This window comes from Hemitrygon akajei, chromosome 7, assembly GCF_048418815.1.
Source record: "Hemitrygon akajei chromosome 7, sHemAka1.3, whole genome shotgun sequence".
Lineage (NCBI taxonomy): Eukaryota > Metazoa > Chordata > Chondrichthyes > Myliobatiformes > Dasyatidae > Hemitrygon > Hemitrygon akajei.
In genome coordinates, this window is record NC_133130.1 from 50,143,743 (window position 1) to 50,168,163 (window position 24,421).

Here is a 24,421-nt window from a genome sequence, read left to right on the forward strand (position 1 = left end):
AATGGCAAGAAGAAGTTAGATATTCTTTGAAATAACACTGATGGGGCAGATCATTTCTACGGCTCAATGTATGTGTGGGGATGTCTGTTTAAGAAAGGTTGTTAGTTGAAGCATTGACCTCTAAAATGAGTGCTGCATCAGATCGGTGTGGCATGTTGATTGATGTGATGAGATGCCTATTCTGCACACTTCCAGTGAACATTCAGTGCATAGATATTAATGCTCGTAACAATGTGTTGTTCAGCAAAACTTGTGCCAAATGTGTGCCCACATGTTGCAACTGTCATTTTGGGCTGTCATGAAAACTAGGCATTACCTAATCCAGTTTTACCCCCTTTGACTTTGAGGATCATTATACGTTTTTAGATGAGAAATGCTTGGCCAAATCTGATCCACGCATACTTCTCCATACATGCCAGGTGCTTCATGACTATTTACATTGATTAGTGGATTCCAGCTCCATTTTAACAAGATTTGCCAGTACGATTCAGTGCATATAATAGAATATTAAAGATTTGATAATCTTTCCCAATAGGAAGTAGCTTTTTCTAGGTTCTTAGTAACATGCTATGATCAGTAATGACACTAATTGAATACTTTACTGCAGTGCAGCAGTTGACATTTCAGGCAGAGCATTTTGAACTAGTGGAAATACTTTAGTGGGGTGTAAGATGCTTCCTTTATACATTTTTAAATGAAGATGTTGCAGAAATATAACAAGATCTTACTTTATATAACTGGATGGAATAGACGGCATAGTGATAGCTTAATCTTTCCAATAATTTTTAATAATGTCACTGTATCCCCATATTAATGGATTTTTTAAGCTTTAAAGATAAAAGTCTTTGAGTTATTGCTGTTAATTTCTCCTATTGAATTGGTCTGAATTTTATCAGGCAGGTAGAACAATAAAAGGAAAATTTTGTCGGGTGGTTTATTTCCAGATACTTAGGGAACACTTAATAATGACTCCTAATGTTGGAAGTTACAGGAGTGTTGACATGAAATGAAGATTGAAACAGTGTGGGAACACAGTGTTGTGATCTGCAAGTCTTGCCCTTCAACTAACTGAGACTGGGAATGAGCTAACCCTCGTGAGTGGCATCCTGCAGCACATGCCATTATCTGCGCTCTGCAGCTTTTTTTGGTGTCTGATTTATTATTAGGATCTGTTTATGCCAACAGTCATACAAATGTTTAACTATTTGAAAGCAGCTCATAATTGTTTGCCACTTTTCTAAATCTACAATGACGTAGTAGGCCAGTGGTGATGCAAATAAAAATGAGGTAAATGAAAAGCAAGCAAAAAAATTAAATGACACAATAATGGGCAAATATGTAAAACATTCCTTCAGCATTCTGCATTCCAATACCTGTCATAATAACAGAGGAGAGCACTGATATGATTGTTCACTAATACAGCCACCACTATATTCTAACTTCTAATGGTCAGGACCTTTGTAAGCAAGTTATATTGTACTGCACTGATAAATACCAACCATTTGGCCTTATCAGAAAGAATCTTCACAATTAAATGGAAGACGTACTTTTTTAGAAGAGGGATGGGAAAAAAGAGGTATCCCTTTCACTAAGGGCAGGAGGTTAGCCATTACTTTTAAAAACAATATAGTCTATGTTAGTAGTAAAAGTAGGTCAGTGCATACAAAGCATTAAATCACCTCTTTAGTCTAGTAGATTTAACACAGATTTATTCAAATAATCATCAGTCTGCTCAAGTTGTGTGTAGGCAAATTAACCTAGCAGCTCCAGTAATAACCATCAGAGGGTTATTATTATTAGTAATAAGCCTTAGAGGGTTATTGACTGACCAGAGCTATCGTTTAATGATGTTACATGGATTGACAGATTTCCAGCAATGCTGATGCTTTAGGGAAAGAGTTAGATGAAACTTGGATAGCCTCCATACAGCTGGAGTATTAGTCATGTAATCTCACTGAATAAAAACATATGAATCATCCAAATATTTTAAAAAAGCTATATATTGATGTATAGAATAAAATGTCACTTAGCATTGAAGGTATTAAAATCACCATATTTGATTTTAAAATTGTTTATTTTTGCTTTTCGGTATTTACAAAGTTGCATGATTTGTTTTCAAACCAAACAACTCTATTTGTGAATTAATCGACAAAAAATCTTGGTAAAGTTGATCTCAGAGCCACTGTTCATGAAGTTGTTTCAAAATAGTAGTTTCATAACAATTTCCCTCTTCTGACATTTCTAAGTATCCTGATGAACTGGCAGCCTCCACCTGTAAGTATAATGGGGGTAGCGGACATACGGGACCACCACCGCCTGCAGACTTCCCTCCCAAGTCACACACTATCCTGACTCCGGGGCATGTGTTGTCCTTTCAGTGCTGCTGGGCCTGAAATCTGAAGCTCCTTGCCAATAGCAAAATCACTGTGAAGATACCAACTTTGTGGCCATTCATAAAAATGTCTCATCATCAGCTCCTCAAAGGCAGTTAAGAACAGATAATAGATGTTGACCTTGTCTACGATGCCTACACCCATAAATTAAAACATAGGCAGGCACATTATCTTCCATTATTTATTTTATTTTATTTGGAGAAACAGTGTGGAACAGGCCCTTCGAGGCACACTGCCCAGCGATCCTCTGATTCAACCCTTAGCTAATGACTGGACAATTTACAATGACCAGTTAACCGAAACCATACACCTTTGGACTATGGGGGGAAACTCACATGACTGCGGGAAGAATGTACAAACTTCCTTACAGAAACACCAGAGTTAAATTCCAAACTCCGATGCCCCAAGCTATAATAGCGTGGCGCTGACTGCTACAGTACAGTGGGGACAGTTGGAAGGTGGAAGGACATTATTTATTTATTAGACTGAGTTTCTCTGTAAGTATTCAAGCCTACTTAAAGCAGTGAATAATATATCTAATAAAGACTCCTAGTCATGCTGGAGGATGCCATTCTAAATTTGGAATGCCAGTGAGAAGATGGGAGGTTTTCTCTGTGACCACCAGGGCCATTACAGGAGTAAAGGAAAAGAATGTAAGAGAAGAATCCATCTGCAGCATCTCCCCCAGCAGTGGTATTTATCAAGGCAAACATTCTGTCCCCTTCCCTCCTTTACAAGACTTGTCGGGGTTAGATGTGAGGCTTGCGTGTATAGGAGCAGGAGGTTACGGTCTCAGTAGAAGGGATCATCCATTCAGGACACAGATGCAAAGGAATTTCTACACCCAGAGAGGAATGAACTTTTGGAATTCTCCGTCGAAGATGGTTACAGTGGCTTAGTTCTTGAGTATGTGCAATGTATAGCTTGATGAGCACACTGGATAGAAAGAGAACAGATGAAGATAGATTTAGTGCAAGAAAGGAGGAAAAAGTCAGCCATGATGCTGCTGGATGGTGTTGCAGGTATCAATGGCTGACGTCTGCTTTTCTTCAGAGGGACAGCATGATGCGAGTGTAGTGTGCAGGCAGATTTGTCTTCCCCACTTGTGATAGGTCGTTGGGGTTGTTTTTTCTTGCTTTTCTGTTTCTCGGCCTGTACAATACTGGAGGGACCAGAAGTTAGAATGCCAATTAATTATAGAATAAGCCCTGGGCAACTCATTTGGCAACATTCAGCTCTTTGGAATGGAACTTCAGATTCCATTGCAGTTCCAAAATTTATAATACTGAACTTCGTTAAGGTGCTTTGTCAGTATTGTTGGGCCAGTTGGATAAACGGTGCCATTTTCAATAAGATTGGCATATTCTTCATTTTAAAAGTGTACTGGAAGTTTTCATCAGTAACCCAATTTGTGATCCCAAAAGATGAAAGAAAGCGATCAGATGGGCTCTCGATATAATGCAACATCTAGCATCTGATGTAGTCAGCTCTGTGTAGGAAGTCCACTCGTTACTGCTCTTGAGCACCTTAATTTAGTTTTTTTCCATATGTCCTCTTTGCCTTCAAATCCTTAGGTATATTTCCTTATAATTGCACCACATAAGAAGTGTAACGCTGGACCAGTGTTATGGAGCACTGACAAAGTAGATCTGAACAGGTCAGGATGGTGCATTTTGGTGTTTTCTCATTTCATTGCATTACTTTCCTTGAAGCTTTTGTGTCACAGTCTTGGCACGCACACTACCTTGTGTATTAACCTACTTGTCTTTTGTTTCCAGCTTAGTAAATGGTTGTCTTTCCCCTGTGCCTTTCCCAATTGATACAAGTGTGCAAAGACACAAATAATCAGGTTATTAATGGGCACAGCTTTGTGATGCCTTCCTTTTGCTCCAAGCGTCTGCCAGGATAACAAAAGATTTGTACATGTTGCATGCGGGCAGATTTCCACCACACCGAATCGCCAGTCTATGAGGTCTCATTCGGGTTAATGCAACAGCAGTCAGGCGTCTGTGATGAAGCTGTATTGCTGTTCCTGCCAAAGTAATTTCTGAGCAAAAATAAAAGGTTCAAGGCTTGTCAGCATTAGCAGCTAGATAGCTGCTTAGACCTAATGAGAAATTGGACATTGCTAGACTCTGAGCTATATTGCCAGAGTCATTTTTCCTGCTTGCCTTTTGTCGGAACGACAGAAAGAGATGTTGTTCAATTAAAACCTCTGACCTGTTGTGGGCTCTTGGAGGCAGCCCATTTCATGCTGGTGATGTGAGTGATTGGCAAAATTTAGACAGTTTGGAAACATGCAGCATTTTTCTGTGTTATATTCAAAGCAACAAAAAATATCATTGACACTTCCTGTTAGCTGGTTTCCGTGGTGATGCACATTCCCAGGAGAAATTTGATATAATTAAATTAGGCCTCTTTTGATGTCAATAAATTAAAAGGATAGATTGTCCTTAAGGCAGTGATCCCTCTTGGATTTACTATAACTACTAGTGCATGTTTCTCTTCTAATATTTGTAGCAGTGCAAAAAATAAAATTGACTTAAAATTGCATTGCCATAAATATACATTTATATTGTCCTGTCTCTTGGTACAAAAGTTGGTATTTTTTTGGAAACTGATTGAAGATTGGCAAGAATATATCCATATATTTTGAACATCTATTTAAAAATTAATTTAAAATGGATAAAGTTATGTACATGACATTGCTTCCTCCTGATAACAGTAGAAATGCGTAACAATTTTTACTTTTATAACAACTTAATTTCATAATATGCAAACTTAACAATTCAATTTGAAGTATGACCAATAGTAACTAATTTTTGTCAATCCGCTTTCATGTTTTGATAAGAAATAGCCATCAAAAGATTCTCCTAAAGTTGATCAGTTATTACACACATCTCTTCATAAAATAGAAAATGTTCCTAGAAATTTGTTTCAATAGATATATTCTCTAATAGATAGATAAAGGATATATAACTGCATTACCATATGTACTATTTTATAATTTTTTTGTTGGATTTGTTTCATATATGCTGGCAATGCATTAATCATCATGCTTCTTAGTACCATAACAATTTAAAATCTGTTTTAATTTGTATTACAGAGATACAGATGCCCAAGTGATCATTGAATGTTGTCAAGTTAGCAGTACTATTAAATCACTTATAAATTGCATACCAATCCTGCAGTCTTGGAATAAAAACAATACAGTATTAATTCAAGCTGTCCATCAAGGTAAACTATAGATATGGCAATAAGCATTTATATGTGTGTATTTTAAAATGCCATTTTCCTTCTTTTTCCAGGTGTGCGTTTAGATAGGGTGCGTGGCGGACGGCAGAAATACAAGCGCAGGATAGATGCAGAGAACAGCCCTTACTTGAACCCTCAGCTGGTCCAACCAGCCAAAAAGCCATGTAAGGACAAAGAATTACTTCATATTTATTGTGCAGGATGCTATTAGCATGTAATGCTTCAGCATATTAATTTAATATCCAGTAAAACAAAAACATGTCTTATCTATTTCAGTGTATTCACCCTGCACACACATCCAGTTAAAGACTTTGCAAACAGATGGGGGTGATGATAGTGCAGAACTAATCCAATCGCCATTTTATAAATCACCAGAGTTTGCTTTTCATCAAGGATAGCTTGATGTACTTTATGAAAAATGACACATAGTCATGTGGAAATAAATACTTTGAATAGTCAATATATTTTTTCTACGTGGTCCAATTAAAGAATGAATTTCATAACAGTAATGTTGCAAGACCATATTTTTAAAATTACAATTTGAATAGCAATAATACTTTTTTGTTTAGGAAAGTTCTTTGTCCCTTAGAAATTTAATTTTTGTATTTAATTCTATGCCTTGACATTGATTTAAAAGGTTTATTAATATTATTGAACATTGACAGTATTAAACTCATCTGTGATATGTTTATTCTGAATATCAAAGCCAATCATTCTGTCAAACTCAAAATACTAGAATGAAGATTATAGATATACATAAGCTGGATATTGCCTTTATAAAATCATTAAGCTTTTCTGTTGAGACTTCACATCACACGAGTAAATGGTGTTGATCCCTCCTTTCTCTTTTCATGATTGTTGAAAAAGATACTAAAAAAAAACTAATTATATAAAACAATTCATGTTGCATCAGCATCTAATTGAAAAAGTAAATTATTTCTTTCAAATTGATTAATTTTATTGGAAGATACTTTGAAATTGCACCCATTGCATGAGTACTTGGAAATCTTTTAGCCACAAGAGATGTATCATCAATTTAATGCATGGCTTTGTGTCCTTTTTGAGCATAGTTATGCAGAGCCATGGTCAAGTTTGAAACTATTTGTATTTTCCAACATATTCTTTCTATTAAATAATAAATAATTAAGTATAGCTGAAAGCACTTGGTGGAATCTCAGATGTTAATCGGACTAGAGCGCACAGTTTTAGAAGGGAGAGCAATATAATATGGTGTGTAATATACCATACTGATGAAACATTGCACTCACACTTAGTTCTGTAAATCACATTATTTTAGGATTTTTCAATGAAGCCATGCCTATCAAAATCCAGTCTTTAATATAGATATCCAAATAATGCGACATGTCCAGTTCCTTCAATGTTATACTGAAATCACACCGTTTACTTTTTGCTGTCCACAAATAAATAATTACAAAGCCTTTAGATTGCATTTCATCTTCAACATGAATAAAATGAATTCATTTAAAAATTCAGGAAAGCAAATCTATAATTTGTTGAAGATGCTTGCTCCATCTTTCATGAATCTTGCCTGAAATATAAAAGAGTGTAATTTTGTGAACCCTGGAGGAAATGATACTAAGTTAATAAAAGTGAAATATAAAACACTCACCATTTATTTTGCTAGAGGTGATGTCATCTTAAATTCCCTCTTTTATATAGAAATTTTTCAGAGGGACGAGTAAAAGGGATAGAAGATTTTTTTTTCTTCCTAAACAAATGCCCGCTACAGTTTTTTTTCTGACAAGTTATAATTATTCCAGAAAAGGCCTGAGTCTCAGCTTATTCTGATTTTGTGCGTAAATGTGATACTTTAAACATTTGGGATCACTTCCCTATCATTTAATTAATTGCAAAGTCTGATTTTGTTTTATAAGAATTGACTGAGTGGCTCAACTGGTTATATTGAACAGGGTCCATTGTGGACCAGACTATCAAAAATATCTATAGCCATATTTTACTTAATTTCACTTGAGACATGCATACAAACTTTCTTCCCCTTTTAAATTTGCTTCGTATCTTCCATTTCTTTTTCTCAAGGTTCTGAATTTATATAGTTTGTTCAGAATACTTTCTAAACTGTAGCGTCTTTGAATTTTACTAAGATTCCATTTTCTGTGTTATTTGGGTAGTCATACCACTTCACAGTCATTATTTGTTAACGAAAAGCTGTTAATTTTGTGCTGTTCATTTAATTAGCAATCTTTTTTTAAATAAACATTTATAAAATAGACGGTCAATTTTCTTGTGTTAGGAAGTGCAGCATGTGTTGTGCCTTGATGTAGTCTAAGAGATTTTCTGGGTCCTGATTGATTATTTGTGTATTACAAAGCCGTTCTGATGAAAATTGGGTTGTATTGATTCTAATTAAGGCAACATTAAATAAGATTTACCAAGAGATACCGCTTGCAGCTACTCAATTCCCTGACTGATGAGGCTGTCTAAACTGATGCAAGCGTTTCTTGCTTTCTCTTGCCTGGGCTTTCTATTCTAGTCAACAAGATTGTCTCGCACTTGCTTGTGGCTGAGCCAGAGAAGATCTATGCCATGCCTGATCCCACTGTTCCTGACAGTGACATCAAAGCCCTTACTACACTGTGTGATCTGGCAGACCGAGAGCTGGTGGTCATAATTGGATGGGCAAAGCATATTCCAGGTAAAAAAAGCAAACATTAAGCATATATGTTATTAAGAATGTCACTAAGATAAATAAAATATTTTCAATGTTTGATGCTGAACATTCAATCAATATGAAATTACAAAAATACCTTTATTGGCAGGTTTTTTTCTCAATTGAAAAACTATCAGCTTTCACTGTTATTATGACTCAAATAATGAATTAAACCACATATAATTAAATTGAGATTTCTTTGGCTATTTATAAAGAGACAAGACCTAAAGATAGAACGTAGAACATTACAACACAGTGCTGGCCCTTTGGCCCACTATGTTGTGCTAGCCTTTTAATCTATTCTAAGATCAATCTAACCCTTCCCTCCGAAATAGCTTTCCAGATTGATTAACCGTTTATATATCACAGCAATATTTCTGCATCAAAAAAACAGAGATCTGTTTTGATGAAATCCCCAGCTATTTCCTTACAGAACTTGCATGTGATCTTCCTCTTTGGAGAGCTATCAGCTGGACTGTCCTTTTCCGTTACCTGGACTGAAGGCTGCCCTTGCCCAGTGACTATGGGCTCAAGCATAATCTGTACCAAACACAAACCTCTGTATCTGAGCAGATGTTGTGACAGGCGAATTAAATGGCAGTGCACCTTCATCTTCACTCTCCTAATCTTTATCCATAGCCAGGTCTGAAAAGCAAAGTAAATAAAGGTAGAGGGGAAAGTAAGAGACGAATGACTACACCATCTGAGCATGTAGATATTAAGAAAGAGAATGTGCTGGAGTGTTTGGAAAGCATCAAGTTGGATAAGTCACTGGGACCGGACGAAATGTACCCCAGGCTACTGTGGGAGGCAGGGGAGGAGATTGCTGAGCTTCTGGCGATGATCTTTGCATCATCTATGGGGATGGGAGAGATTCCGGAGGATTGGAGGGTTGTGGATGTTGTTCCTTTATTCAAGAAAGGGAGTAGAGATAGCCCAGGAAATTATAGACCAGTGAGTCTTACCTCAGTGGTTGGTAAGTTGATGGAGAAGATCCTGAGAGGTAGGATTTGTGAACATTTGGAGAGGTATAATATGATTAGGAGTAGTCAGCATGGCTTTGTCAAGGGCAGGTCGTGGCTTACAAGCCTGATTGAATTCTTTGAGGATGTGACTAAACACATTGATGAAGGTAGAGCAGTAGTTGTAGTGTATATGGATTTCAGCAAGACATTTGATAAGGTACCCCATGCAAGACTGACTGAGAAAGTAAGGAGGCATGGGATCCAAGGGGACATTGCTTTGTGGATCCAGAACTGGCTTCCCACAGAAGGCAAAGTGTAGTTGTAGACGGGTCATATTCTGCACGGAGGTCGGTCCCCAGTGGTGTGCCTCAGGGATCTGTCCTGGGACACTTACTCTTAGTGATTTTTATAAATGACCTGGAAGAGGAAGTGGAGGGATGGATTAGTAAATTTGCTGATGACACAAAGGTTGGAGGTGTTGTGGATAGTGTGGAGGGCTGTCAGAAGTCAGACATCAATAGGATGCAAAACTGGGCTGAGAAGTGGCAGATGGAGTTCAACCCAGATAACTATGAGGTGGTTCATTTTGGTAGATCAACTATGATGGCAGAATATAGTATTAATGGTAAGACTCTTGGCAGTGTGGAGGATCAGAGGGATCTTGGGGTCTGAGTCCATAGGATGCTCAAAGCAGCTGCGCAGGTTGACTTTGTGGTTAAGAAGGTGTATGGCGTATTGGCCTTCATCAATCGCAGAATTGAATTTAGGAGCCGAGTGGTAATGTTGCAGCTATATAGGACCCTGGTCAGACCCCGCATGGAGTACTGTGCTCAGTTTTGGTCGCCTCACTACAGGAAGGATGTGGAAGCCATAGAAAGGGTGCAGAGGAGATTTACAAGGATGTTGCCTGGATTGGGGAGCATGCCTTATGAGAATAGGTTGAGTGAACTTGGCCTTATCTCCTTGAAGCAAAGGAGAATGAGAGGTGACCTAATAGAGGTGTACAAGATGATGAGAGGCATTGATAGTGTGAATAGTCAGAGGCTTTTTCCCAGGGGTGAAATGGTTGCCACAAGAAGACACAGGTTTAAAGTGCTGGGGAGTAGGTACAGAGGAGCTGTCAGGGGTTAAGTTTTTTACTCATAGGGTGGTGAGTGCGTGGAATGGGCTGCCAGCAACGGTGGTGGAGGCGGATACAATAGGCTCTTTTAGAAGGCTTTTAGATAGGTACATGGAACTTAGTAAAATAGAGGGCTATAGGTAAGCCTAGTAATTTCTAAGGTAGAGACATGTTCGGCACAACTTTGTGAGCTGAAGGGCCTGTATTGTGCTGTAGGTTTTCTGTGTTTCTATCTGCCTTTTGTATATTTGGGATATGCGGAAATGGGATGTAAGAAATAAGATAAGGAAAGCCATACCATTTTCATTCCAAGGGTGAGAAGTGCTGATGTCAAACATTGGCTTCTGCAACTCATGGATGCAGCTACATAAGACCCCCATCGGTTTGCTGCTGTTGAGACTAATTGTGTGCCACTTTATTCGGCAAGAAAGAGGGAAATGTAGCACCGAGAGCAGTGCATTGTCCTTGCATGGTAGGATTGAATAGCTAGCAATGTTGTAGCCCATGACATGTGGATGTCAGTAAGTGCTAAGTGGATGTAGTGCTGAGCGACCGAGATTACAAGTAGAGCAGTAGAATTGTGGAATGTTGTGTAGGGGTCAAGGCTAATGGTGTACCTGATCGTCTGTGACCAGTATCGTGTGTGAGATCATTGTATGTACTCTCCAAAGTTATGCATTTACTTGTAGCAATCGTGACGTATTCAGAATGACTTCCGGCACCAATTGTTGCAAAATCTATATCCCTTTAAGCGGTGCAGGCAGCATTTCACTGAGTAGCTTGAATTCGTGTCAACATTTCGGTCCTGACGAAGGGTCTCGGCCTGAAACGTCAACAGTGCTTCTTCCTATAGATGCTGCCTGGCCTGCTGTGTTCCACCAGCATTTTGTGTGTGTTGCTTCAATTTCCAGCATCTGCAGATTTTCTCAAGCTTGAATTAGTGTTGTCTTTTTATAAAGCTAGAGTCAATGGTGATGCATTAAGGCAAGCACAGTCTGATGGCATTGGCTGCATGTTGAAATCGTTTTGAATAAGCAGATAGCATAAATTTCATGGCTGCCTGTATTTGGATCTAAATGCACATCATGATCCCACTGTCTGTTTTCTACTACAATCCAATTTAGCACCCAAAATTCCTTCTTGATCTTATCTGATGATCTAGGACTGAGATATTTATATCACATTTGATCTAATCATGGTGGTTTATCTGTTCTTTACTCATTGTCAATTTTAGCCAATGAGTATATAGATTAGTAAAAGTTAATTCATTATAGAAGTAGAATGAGCTATGCCTTGCATTTTTTTTGGTTTTGCTGGTTGAAGTGAATTTGCAAATTTGATCCTAAATTTATCCTTATTGTGACTTCCCTTAGGAGTGATTTTTAGCTTTGCACTTTCAGCTTTTACCACAATGAACAAAGCCTTGACTTTAAGACTGATTCATACCTGAGGCTTGTAACAATCTCTAACATCATCCTCAAAGGGGAAAGGAGATGATGGTCGGGCAAAATTTCAACCCAGCAATTTAGAGTTTCTCTCTTTTACAGCTGTCATCTTTGTTAGCCTAAGTACATATAAGAACAAGGAGTGCAATTAAACTTTCAACTGAAAGAGTTTAATTTCTTAATATGTCCCAAAGAAGAGATGAATTTGTGAGCCACATAGCCATGGTGAAAGTGAATTAAGAAATAGGATTTTGATAAAATCAGTCCCTCTGATGTACAGAAAGAGACCAAATGCACTGCTTTCATTAATTCTGTATCATAAAGTATTTAACTCAGCTGTGTCCACAACAGAGGCAAATATTTAAAGAAAAAATAAAATGACTTTATCAGCAAATAGAATTAGGTTACCCATGCTAATAAAGCAGCTGAACAGAAAGCGGGGGCATTATGAAATTTGAACAGTCCTTATCTGACAAAGAGCACAATGAAATTAGACAGCACTTGACTTCAGTTATTTTAAGTCAAAGTGGAATGAGTGGGTACAAGAGACAGAGGCTGTGTCCTAATAGTCCTTTACTATAACAGAGCCCCCACCATTACCATCCTTTTATGTTCTCTGAAATTGCCCGTGCTTTCTATTCTGGCTCATATCTGTCTGTCTTTTTTTTTCTCTCTCTCTCTCTCTTTCAATTTTGTATGTGCTTGGGTAAGCACGTGCTAACACAATATGATTGAGCTGTAAAATGGAATCCTGTCGGCTTTAATCTTTTTTATGTAGATACTGTGGTACTTCCACACTCTGCTTCATCCACTCTATTGTGAGACAGAATGGACTGGGAGTAATGCAGGCTGAATCAAATATTGCAGCTACTTTTCTTACATATGATCAAAAGATTATCAATACAGCAGTCAGATGTATTGTTCAAATTTGTGTTGGATTAGAATATTCATTATGTTAACACATTAGCTGAATGCTTGAGGTGCTTATACCAGCAGTGCACAGAGGACAGACCTGCTCTTCAACACTATATTATAAGATTTAGTGTCTCATTTTTCCCCTTGTATTAGCTGCATTGAACACGTTGAAACTGCCTAACATCTTCTTATAGATATTTTCTCCTTTTTGAGTATATGGAACTCCAGTGTTTTCAGAGTTCTTCAGTAGAACATCTTTTAACATTTACTGAAGTTTTCCATCCAGCTCATTGCAATCATTTCTAAACAAAATAAAATTCAGCCACAGGAAACGAAATATTGTAATTGCACCTGTTATTTGGGAGATGGATGCTGGATTTCACTTTATGATTTCCTGAATTAAGTTCCGCCTTCTCTGTCAACAGTAGACTTGTTTTCTAGATGTGCAGGGACTCTCTCTGTAACAGACGTTCAGTGACTTACAGTATATAGGAAGATACAGTTTCTTTTGGCATTCAGTCTAAGCTAGCCAGAAATGGGCAAAGTTTGCATTGAGAATGCTTTACACATGTGCATCATGACCAGTTGGATCTAGTCAGTGGTAATTAAGTTTCCAGTGGAAACACATCAAAAAGGTTGCAAGGCGTTTCACTAAATGTAACAAAATTTTCACCAATGCGAATGGTCTGAAGTTGGTGATGTGGTTTGAAAGGAAGAGTGTTTAATGCTACAGAAGGATAATCAGAGGGAAAGTAGGGCAGAACTGGCAGATGGAATTTAACTGTGAGATGATGCATTTTGGGGAAGTCAGATAAGGCAGGAAATACACAGAAATTGTAGGGTGCTAAGGAATGTTGTTGAGCGGGGGAACATGGTGTTCAAGTTATAGTTGATTAAAGTAGGAACACAGGGATAGAGTATGAAGCAGGCCTTCATCGACTGGGGCATCAAATATAAGAGTTGGAATATTATATTGCAACTTCACTGGTGAGGCTGCTCCTAAAGTATCATGTACAATTCTGGTTGCGTCCCCGGAGGAAGAATGTGAGTGTGTTCAAGAGAGTTCATTAGAGATACACCAAGATGTTGCTTGTTCAGAAGGATTGTACTTGTATGGGAAGATTGGATAGACTGGGCTTGTTTTGCCTGCCAAGGAAAAGGGAGGCTAAGACGTGACCTGTTTGAGGAATATAAGGTTGCCAGAGAGATGGAGAGGATAGATATTCAGTATCTATTTTGTATGGTAAGGGGATGAGAAATAAGAGGGCATAGGTTTAAAGCAAGAGGAAGGAATTTTAAAGAGGATTTAAGAGGAAAGATATTTTACCCAGGGAGTGGTTTGTCTCTGGAATGTCCTACTAGAGGATGTGGTGGAGTAAGATATATTTCTTGCATTTAAGCGGCATTTAGATATGCAAAGCATGGATGGGCAGAAAGGCCAGCATGGATATGATGGGCCAAAGGGCCCATTGTTGTGTTTGTAACTCTGACTCTGTAATTTCTGTGGTGTCAGAAGGAGCATGCACTGTTTACAAAATTACTGCAAGCCCAGCCATCATGCTTCACTGGAATTGGTTTATTATTGCTACATGTATCAAGCTACAGTAAAAAACCTGTCTTGCACATTGTTCACAAAGATCGAATCCTTACACAGTATATTGAGGTAGAACATGGTAAAACAGTAACAGAATGCAGAATAGAGTGTAACATCGAGAGAGAAAGTGCAGTGCAGGGAAACAATAAGGTGCAGTCTCATAATAAGGTAGATTGAGAGGTTCAGCTTCTATTTTATCATACGAAGGAACCATTCAATACTAACAATGGGTTAGAAGTTGTCCTGGAGCCTGTTAGTATGTGCTTTCAGGCATTTGTAGCTTCCGCCCCAAACGATGTAACAGGGTTTCCTCTTTATTCCTAATTAACCCAGGGCCTAATTCCAAATGCCTGTCTGGCTAGTATATTATGGTGTGTGTTCTGATTGTGCTATTTGCCTGCCTGAGATTAATTTGTTGTCTTTGTGGGCCCTGAGTACTTCATTATCTCCTCAAGATGTCCAAATACTTCATGACAACTGTTGTTAAGTATTCAAATAGATTAAATTGCATTATCCACAACCAACATATATGAAGAATGACTTACAATTTGTATTTAATTGGAGGAAACAAGGTGGCCAGGGTTTAGGAAAGGAGGCTTTCCCATAAGCAGCTTCTTTAAAATTGAAGCAATGGAAGAGAATTAGGATAAACATAAATGTTCCATTATGTGAGCCTTTTGTCTCTGTTTAATATTTTTTTGTTTAAATTGTGATTACATATGATATCATCACAAGAGCTGGCTTTGAGACCTTGTTGAGCTCAACCACTTGAAGGAGTTCATTTATCACTGCTGCATAAAGTAGTTTACCCAGGGTGCTTCAGTAATAATACAATTTTAATTGTACGTTTTAATTTGCTTCATTTGCACTGCCAAGCACAATTACTTTTTCTAGCCAGTTTCCCCCAATGATAACCACACACAAAGTTTGACTAAGCCTTTTCAAAAACTTAACCAATTGCAAAAGTATATTAATAGATAATTCTTGAGTGCTTTTCTTTGAAAGTGTGTATTTCTTTGAAGGCAATATTCCTGCCTTCAGAAAAAATTGTAATAATCAAATGGAATAATTAAAATTAATATACTGACCAAGAAATTGGATCCATTTTTACCTGTTTTCATGCGTACATCATGCACAAAAGAGGTTTAACTTAACTTAAATCTTTCTAGCAATCATTCACAGGCAAAATCATATCCATCCAGAAATTGGCCATTCATTCTTCAATTCACCTTAACACAAATTGGATTAAATCATGCTGAGATTGCCAATGAGATGTCAAGACTCTGACATCAATGCCTTTCACACGTTGTGCTTGAGTTTTCAACACTCAAGTTATTTGTAGCTTCACTGTTGGTTAAAAACATTGAAATAGGAGCAGGAGTAGGCCTTTCAGGCCTGGTCCATCATTCAATATGATTATGGATGATCATTCATTTCCATAATCTATACCTTTTCCCCAACTCCTTTCTTCTTTTGCCATGAGGAAATATGTTTATCTCTTCCTTGAATCTACATAATGACATGGGCTTTAATGCCTCCTGTAGTAGACAATTACACCACAGTTTGCAGCCATTCTGTACCATACAGATTAAAGCTATATTCTGTTGTCACTAAATCATTGATCATTCTTCACTCCACATTTCCAATTATTTCTCCTACAAGTCTTTTTGCAGAGAACATTTCCTTTATTTTTCTTGGCAAGGAGGATGGGTGAAGCAATTAATGAGGAAGCCGGAAAGAAACAGGAAGTGATCTTAAGGCATAACCTGGAAGATTCATGGAGATGTTTGCTCATGTTCATGCATTAAGAGTTGTTCGTGACCCCAGTAGAGAGTGATACTTTAAAAGCAGTTCACTAGTAGACTCTGTCATAGGCAATTTGTCAATACACTAACTGGCTGTCTGCAGTGCAAACCAAAGAAGTATTGAGCATTAGTATGTTAAAGGAATCAAAGCAACACAGCATCATATTCACAATATAATTAAGGCATAAAATATACATTACTCTTGGTTCTAGGTATGCACCATAGTAAAAATAATCAAACACAGATTAAAGCACAGTTAAGGTATGGTAACTTCCAAAACATTTCCAAATCATAGTGATTATTTCGAAGGATATCAGTTCCTGAAGACCTGTTTTCCTCACCCCCATCAATGTCAATAAACCTACTCATTTTTATCCCCAAGAAGATGAATGTGCAATTCCTTCAGATATTAATTGCATTCTCACAGAATACAGGAAAAATGTGTTTAGTTGAATCAAAACAAATATATTGGTGCATTCAATATTAAATGCAATGAGATGTGTATTTCTAACTTATTACTGCATATTTTTGTTCTACTTTGGTTTTATTAGAAAACTAAAATCAGAGGGCAAAATAGAGGAGTTTGGATTTTGACAGTTCTAAATTCCATTGATTAAAAAAAATAGTGCATTTTTAACCTGAATAAACACTTTTTATATCCACTTCCTTTTCATTGAAAGCATTGTTTCTCAGATGTTTTTCCCCTCAGAATGTCAATGTCAATTTAATGCATTTCACTATGCTAAATAAATCAGAACCGAAATCCTTGCTAAAAGTGAAAATTTGATTTGCTAAAAGGAGCTTAGGGCAACTATTAATCAATACATCCAGAGTGTCAGTGCTGAAGCTCTGATGGACAGTGATGCATTTGGATATTGGTTGAAGCAGATGGAGGCTTGCTAGAGAGGCTTGTGTCTGCTGGGGTGTTCCTAGTAAAGTCACATTCAATTCCACAGAGAGCTTGTCATCACCTGAGCTGAAACAAACCTTTCTAAATCAGCTGCTCATCAATTTAAGCAGCCCAATCTCTTTAGCAAGTGTTCTAAATATTGCGACTCTGTTTATTATACTGCACTCTCACTTGTTCCACTTACTGAAAGTGCACCTTTTCTCACTGCCTGCTTTCTCACTACCTCAGCAGTTTGGAATTTTCAGTGCCAGAATGGAGTGCAACTTGATCTCAATTATTTAATTTTGAATGAAAATGAATATTGTTGATTAAAAATAAGCAAATAATGCAGAAGTAACATGACTAACGAGAAGATATCAATGACAGAAGGCTGGACATTTCCACAAAAACAGATTCAATCTAGTGGTATTGCCTCCACACAGAGAGGGGGAAAAAATCTCATTTTTGCACTGGCACAGAAAGAAACCATAGACTATCATAGACCTTTCCACAGACTATCAGAATTGTTATGTGCACAGTAATTATTGCTTATGCCCATTTGCTTCCCAAACACACTATTGTTATTCCATGTTACACAGCTGCTTTTGCCTGCAGATTTGTTCATTGATTAATTTCTTTTAATTCCCCTCCCCCTCCCGCTATTCCAGCGACTTAAAAAAAATCTTCCCTGCAAATTGATCTGGCTATCCAGTTGAAAATAAAACTTTAAATTGTTACATTTCACAACGGCTGTCATCAGATATATTTTCCCAGTAGCTTCTTTGTTCTTCAAAACCATGAAACCTGTACAGGAGACTGTGAAATCAGGCATGCAAATAGTGCCACTAATAACTGTATAATGTGGAAGCAAATAAACACTAGTTTAAAAATAACATTCACTAAACTGGTAGCAGCATGTTGTTTACTATTATTACACTTATAATCAACTCAGATCTATTCCTTTGAGACTTAGATCTCATCATTTTAAAATATAAAAGGTAGGTAATTAAAATGATGAGATAACGCATTACCACAGTGTTACAGGGTATCGATATGCTTCGTCATCATGTGGTGATAGCACGTGTGGTAGCAGGTAACATGTTCATTCTCCGAAAAAGGGAGTTCCCATTCTCATATGTGGTTTCGGGAAGATTGCAAGTCTAATGCTGAAAATGTATTTGTCAGGACAGTGGGGGTTGAAACCACCGCTCATGTTGTCATCATGTTCTTTTCAGGAGGGCAGAGGGACTAGGGTTAATTCATACATGTGAATTTAAGTGCATGACCTGGTTACCTAAATAGCATAAGTGTTAATACCCATGTATCTTCAAAGCACTGCTTTTCATAGCTAAGGTGGATCTGCACCTGCTTAACCTTCACGGGAAAAAGGATTAATTACCAGCATAGAACAATGTTGAAATGAGTCAGCACATTTCTGGAAAGGCTGAGATTGACCTGGCTAGAGAGAGCTTGGTAAATGAGGATATCAGGATGTTAATAGCAGGCTTGGCTTTACTATTAGTGAGAGTCAGCAGTTTTAAACCAGTCTGCTATAATTCCCTTGTAAGAACAAGATCATTTGCAAAGTTAGAATAGTCCACACCATTTTCTTACTGCTTATGCAATGACAACATGAATGCTAATTGAAGTTGGACTTGTCATATTCTTCAGCATTTGTAGCCACCAGATCTTGGTTGCCGTACCAAAATATTCTTAGTTTCACAAACATAAGGATTTATTTTAGTTTGAGTAATACAGGTTAGAATATTTTGAAATAAAATGGTATGAACTATCTTAATTATGTTTGATAATTTGTCCTTGGAATATTAGATTTTTGCAATTGTATTCACGATGAAATACTTTGCTCCTAATAAATGCTCATGTACGATACGTATTCAGAACTAGCAATGCTCAGACTTGTTGCCAGAAATGGTTCATTTAGAGTCAATGTTCAGTGTTGGTTGTTTCACTGAGTAAGAGATGTGTGAAAGTAAGTTCCTCAGTCTGCCTTGAGCACAAGTCAAGACTGACACTTCAATCTGGTACTGAGAAAGAACTATATTGTTGAGTGTGCCATCTTTCAGATAACCAGTGTACCTGTTTTGCTGAGTGTAAATAAGCCTTTGACGTTTTTCACTGAAGATCGGCAGTTTTCTCACTGAGGCCAACGCACTTTTCTCTTCCATCACCACTAACACATTATGCATTGTTATATATGGCATTCTTGCTCTCCCAAAGGTAATTAACTGATAACCTTGGGAAGAATACTCCATTTATATAGGAGTCCCTTTTTATGAACTGTCCCCTCACCTCAGGTGGTCTTTCCACTGTAACACTGTTCCAGAATCCCAGATGTATACTGCTGGTTGCATCACATTACTAGTCTCTATAAATCTGACTCAATACTGTTGCTCATGTCTAAGGAAAACATACTCTTGTACAAGGAGAGTTGATGGAATGAATAGAAATAAATGAATACTAGATGCTTCTGTTTGCTTGCTTACACAAATTGTGGATGCACCAAAATGCTTTGCCCTAATGAAAAAACTTTTGTCTTTTGAACTGTATCTGCCCTTTGTCCTGTAGTGTATAAGAAATATAACATATATATTGCATAACTTCTCTGAAGAACTATGGGATAACAGCCAGGAATTCTGTTACAGTGAAGTTAGAAATATGATAAATATTGGCCAAGAGAGTAGGAAGAGATTTCCTGCATGGTTAGCAAACATTGCCATGGAGTCATTTACATCCAGTTGAAGTAATGCATAGGGGCTCCTTTTAAAGTGTTAACAGAAGTCCCCACCTCAGACAGTGCATATATTGCACTCCTTTGAAGATTCAGTGTATATTCTATGTTCTAAAGGTCATACATACAAGGTGTATGACTAATATAATAAGGAGGAACCTAGAAAAGTTTACTAGTTTCTGTAGAATACATTCATTGAATACTTCTTCCTGTCCCTCCCAAAAATAAATGCATGTTATTTTTATAGCCATCTAATAGACATGGCACTTAATGAGATAAGAATCTTGGCGTACACTATATTTGATAAAGATTTTGTTTGTGTTGAATAATGGAAGGGCAATGTATTTACCCCTGCAAAGAAGCTAACATTGCAACATTAAAATCTGAACTGCTTAATCTACCAGTTTATTTTAATTGAACTGTCTTGAGCACTGCAGAAAGAATTATTTTCTATTTAGACAGTAGTTTAAAAAAGTTATATCAAGACATGCAATTAATATTATCTTCAATAGAAAATAACAATATGGACTTCAGCAGATGCAGCTAATGATATACTGCCTTTTTCACACGTTCAGTGTTGCTTTCAGACAAGAGTCTCTTATTTATAAAAACACAGCTCTGAAATTAGAGCAGCCTAGCTACTGATGATGGCCTTTATAAACGGTAACAAACACAGCTGGCTTTACAGTATATTGCCAAGTTAGTTAGAATCTGGTGGGTGAAAAAAAAATTTTCATTAGAGGAGCATTTTGTCTGCATAGCAGCAAGAAAAGCTTTCCTGAGGCTGCTTAGTCAGGGATATCAGCCTGTTGGCAGGGAGTGATTGCCAGACGAAAAACAAGGTATTATTGCACATTTTTCCCTCTTATTAGTTTGATTACATTTGCAAATCAAATCAATCCATCAGTCGTGATCAGCTGTGTTCAGAATTCAAGGAATGGTAATCTTCTTCTAATAAGATGCAAATGTGTCACATCGGTAAGTAACCAATAAATCATTGGTGTGTCATTGGCAATCATTAAATATCAGAATGAACAGTCAATTTTTAGTATTTTCAATTTGCGATATGCCTCTGGAATATAAAGATAGATGGACGTAATTACACAAACCAAACACTATTTCAGTTCATTCCAGACAGCAAATTTACTGTAAGGAATAACTTGGCTGTCATCACAGTACATTATTCCTCACAGTTCATGCAAAGTTCACAGACAAGCATGAAATGGCCATTTCTTTCCCCAATAACTGTTCAAATGGGCCATCCTTTCCATCAGAGAGCAAGCAGGCAGGGCTGGCAGGCCTTGGAAATGGAATTGGATACAAGCTGTCTGAGTCCACTAAAGGATTATAACCTCTGCACATCAGCAGATGGGAGCAATGCATCAGGCTAAGCAGGGACTCCAGGATGAGGGCAGTGAAGAGCTGGCATTTCTGTCAAGAGCCTGTAGACTTTGTAAAATGAAGGATCCTGAAGCAATTATCATTCTCTTTTACCCTTTTAAGTAAATAAATAATTATTAATATTTAATATAATTTCTGGATTAGACACCATTCTCTTACTATTATCTTTTTTTAAAAATAAATAATTTTTAAACTAGAGTCTCATTATAACAGTGTTTGGTGCCATTGATAAACCATAGCAGTCTTTTACCTTGAATGGGGCAACACAGAGCTAAAAGTTGTGCCCACACAATTACAAACATATATTGCTGTTAACAATGAGATTAACCTAGAGTGAAGCTATTTTATACACATTTTTGGATGGCATAATGCCCATTGAAAAATTAATTTCATATTTCTGTGAGATTATCAATTTTTCCTAATATTTTTGTTCAAGCATAAACTCCCCACAAATGGAGTCAATTGTGCTGCTGTATGCAAGATTCATTTGTAGTGAAAATTAATTTCATTTGAGAAATAAGTTTTCAGTTGTTCACAGAACAACCAGCTTTGACTAACCCTATTCCCCTGTAGCCGTGATATTTGAAGGCCTTTCACCAGTAGCAAGGGAGGGTCTCTATGGCCCTATGCTCAAAGAACATGCCTCCTGCAGTGCAGCAACAACTTGTTTTTATCCCTCTCGCCCCCGAGAGCATTCTCCCAATCCCCTTCCCATCAGTGAAGCATCCCTTCATTCACAGGCACCGCTTCCCACAAGCTGAAAGAGTGTTGCTTACACAGTAGAACGTTCATTTAAGCACCGGCTGTAAACATTGTGCCTGTCATGTTGTATTGTAACAGCTGCAAAAAAAATGCTAGCCATCAATTGGTGAGTCCATTCTGGAACTGGCAATGTATGTTTCAACTCAGTGACGCACAGGAAAAACCCCAGCAGTGTTATAGTGAACTATAATATTACTTCCATGCTTAAAAATGGCATGGGACAACCTCTGTATCAATGTTTCATTTGAAGATGATATCCAGATATCTATGGTTTGTAATGCATATTAACTTGAGAAAAGGATTCCATTATGAATGGCCCTTTAGAAGGAGCATTTACTAAGTTATCCATTCAAGTACATCCCATGTTTCCAAGTTATGAACATTGTATAAATATTAGGTGTTTCACTGATCTGCATTCCTTCCCAGTATTTGGTTGATTTCTTTCTATGGGATGGAGGGATGGGTTAAATTTACGATCAAGATTTCCTGGGTATGGTAAAAATTATTCCAAAGCCATTTATGCGAGAACCATCAGAAAACTTGTCTGCACGAGGAATGATTTTAGTAGTTATTATTCCCCACAGTCTCTGTACATCAGTTCCCATTGTTGGTGAATTTCTTGTCCACTTTCAGAGTACAAAATTTTAATGTGCTAATACAGAAAAGTGGTTCACTCAGGAATAGTTGGTGCACTTTTAGCTAAAGGGGGATAAATTGGAACAATATATATTCAGTTGTCTTATTCCCTTGCAGTAGTGTTAGCTTTTGTGAAAGGGAACCCCATTTCTCAACACTTTTGTGGCTGTCATGCACTTGAAGTCCGTAAACTTTTAAAGATTGCTGTATTGGCTGAAGAGAGCTATAGACTTCAAGAACAAATCTACTGGGGACTGCCGCGGCAAGAAGAAAGAGTAAAACACGATATACGACAGAACAGCTAACAGATATCTGGAGAGGGATGCCCTAATGCACAGCTGCTGCCTCCCTGAGCTCATCCTCATCTTTTGTCAATCCAAGGCATTGTGGCTGCATTTGTGCAGGGATTTATAGTTTATCTTTATCTATTGCTTCATCTGTAGGTAGCTATTATAGATGCCTGGACTGGTTATTGTTTGGGGGTGATAGATCTGTCTGTACTTCATCAAAGAAACTGGAGTAGCTAAAAGCCATTGGGTGAAGCTTATGATGAAATACGAGCCATCAGCCTCAGTAATGGCTGTAAAATTTCATAATTACATGTCCTTTATTACATTGCATAATGATCCTGAAGCAGTATGAAACAATTAATTAAGATTTTGAACCATGGCTTTTTTGAAATTAAAAGGTACTCAGTCTGTGAAATGGGGAAGTGGCTTTCCTTTAAAGCATGAAGGAGACGAGTGTTCAGGGAATGTGATGTATTGAGCCTAGATTTGTAAGATGCACTGAACTAAGGAAAATTCCTCTCAAGCAATCATAAATGAAGTATTTTATACAAAATGTAGTGTCATAGCATCCTAGATTAGACTTGTCACAACTGCCATTTTCCATAGCTATTTGCCTCATTCAGTGTTTTTGGTGTAGCTGATAAGAAATTGAGTGACTTGTAAAGTGCAGACATTTTAAAAAAAACTATTCTTGTTTAGCATTTCTTTCCAAAGGCTTTATCAGTTTCAAAAACATAATGCTGAAAAAAATCCATCAAAATATTTGATTTTCCTTGCTTTCATGCTGAATAAATAAACTCACTGATTTATAGTATAGAACTTCAGTGCAAAAGAAGTTTATTTTGTTAATGTTATTTAATATTCTATGGCAGTACTGTTGGCAGACTTTTATTACTGTTTTAGTACACCAGTGCAAAACATTTCAATACACGTTTAAGGATTTGATGAATAAAACATCATCACGCTGCAAAGAGTAGTATTTGAGGAACGGTATTTAAAGTAATAATTGTCAAGATAAGAGGTAATTGAAAGTGAACAAATAAAGATTGTCACTTGGTTGGCATGTAGCCTGGATTTACTATGGTAGAGGTCTGAATTTTAAAAAAATATGTTTTTGTTCATTGTCCTTTTACTAACGTTGTCCAATAATTCCCAGAACTGGCAATGGAAAAGAAATGATCAAGTTAGGTAAATTTAGATTAGGATCCTGAATAAATGATCAACATTGTATTGATCTCTGTATGACTGGACAAAATTTTATTTGGATATCAATTTGATCAAAATAGTCATGAGGGGATTGAAAAATTATGACACAAAATTGTCGTGAAAAATAAAAACACATTGTAACACTTTGTGCTTGCTCTACTTCCAACATTTAGTACCATTAACTATAGTGGAACCTGATTTCTGGAATGAGTACAGCATGATGTGCGAAGGTCAAATGTCTGTTCCATAACGTGGATTATAGCACAGTCATCCAGTAGAGCCAAGCACCACAGCTAGTGGCCGCTCA

At 37.3% G+C, this 24,421-nt stretch overlaps 1 protein-coding gene across 16 annotated transcripts in view; it reads left to right on the forward strand.

Moving 5' to 3' along the window:
* Window positions 1-24,421, forward strand: part of LOC140730432 (estrogen-related receptor gamma) — a 231,489-nt gene that overhangs the window by 189,616 nt on the left and 17,452 nt on the right. For all 16 annotated transcript variants that reach the window (XM_073050820.1, XM_073050829.1, XM_073050836.1 and 13 more), the window contains 2 exons: window positions 5,702-5,812; window positions 8,161-8,322. In XM_073050820.1, the coding sequence (XP_072906921.1) occupies window positions 5,702-5,812; window positions 8,161-8,322 (273 nt within the window). The remainder of the gene's footprint in view (window positions 1-5,701; window positions 5,813-8,160; window positions 8,323-24,421) is intronic.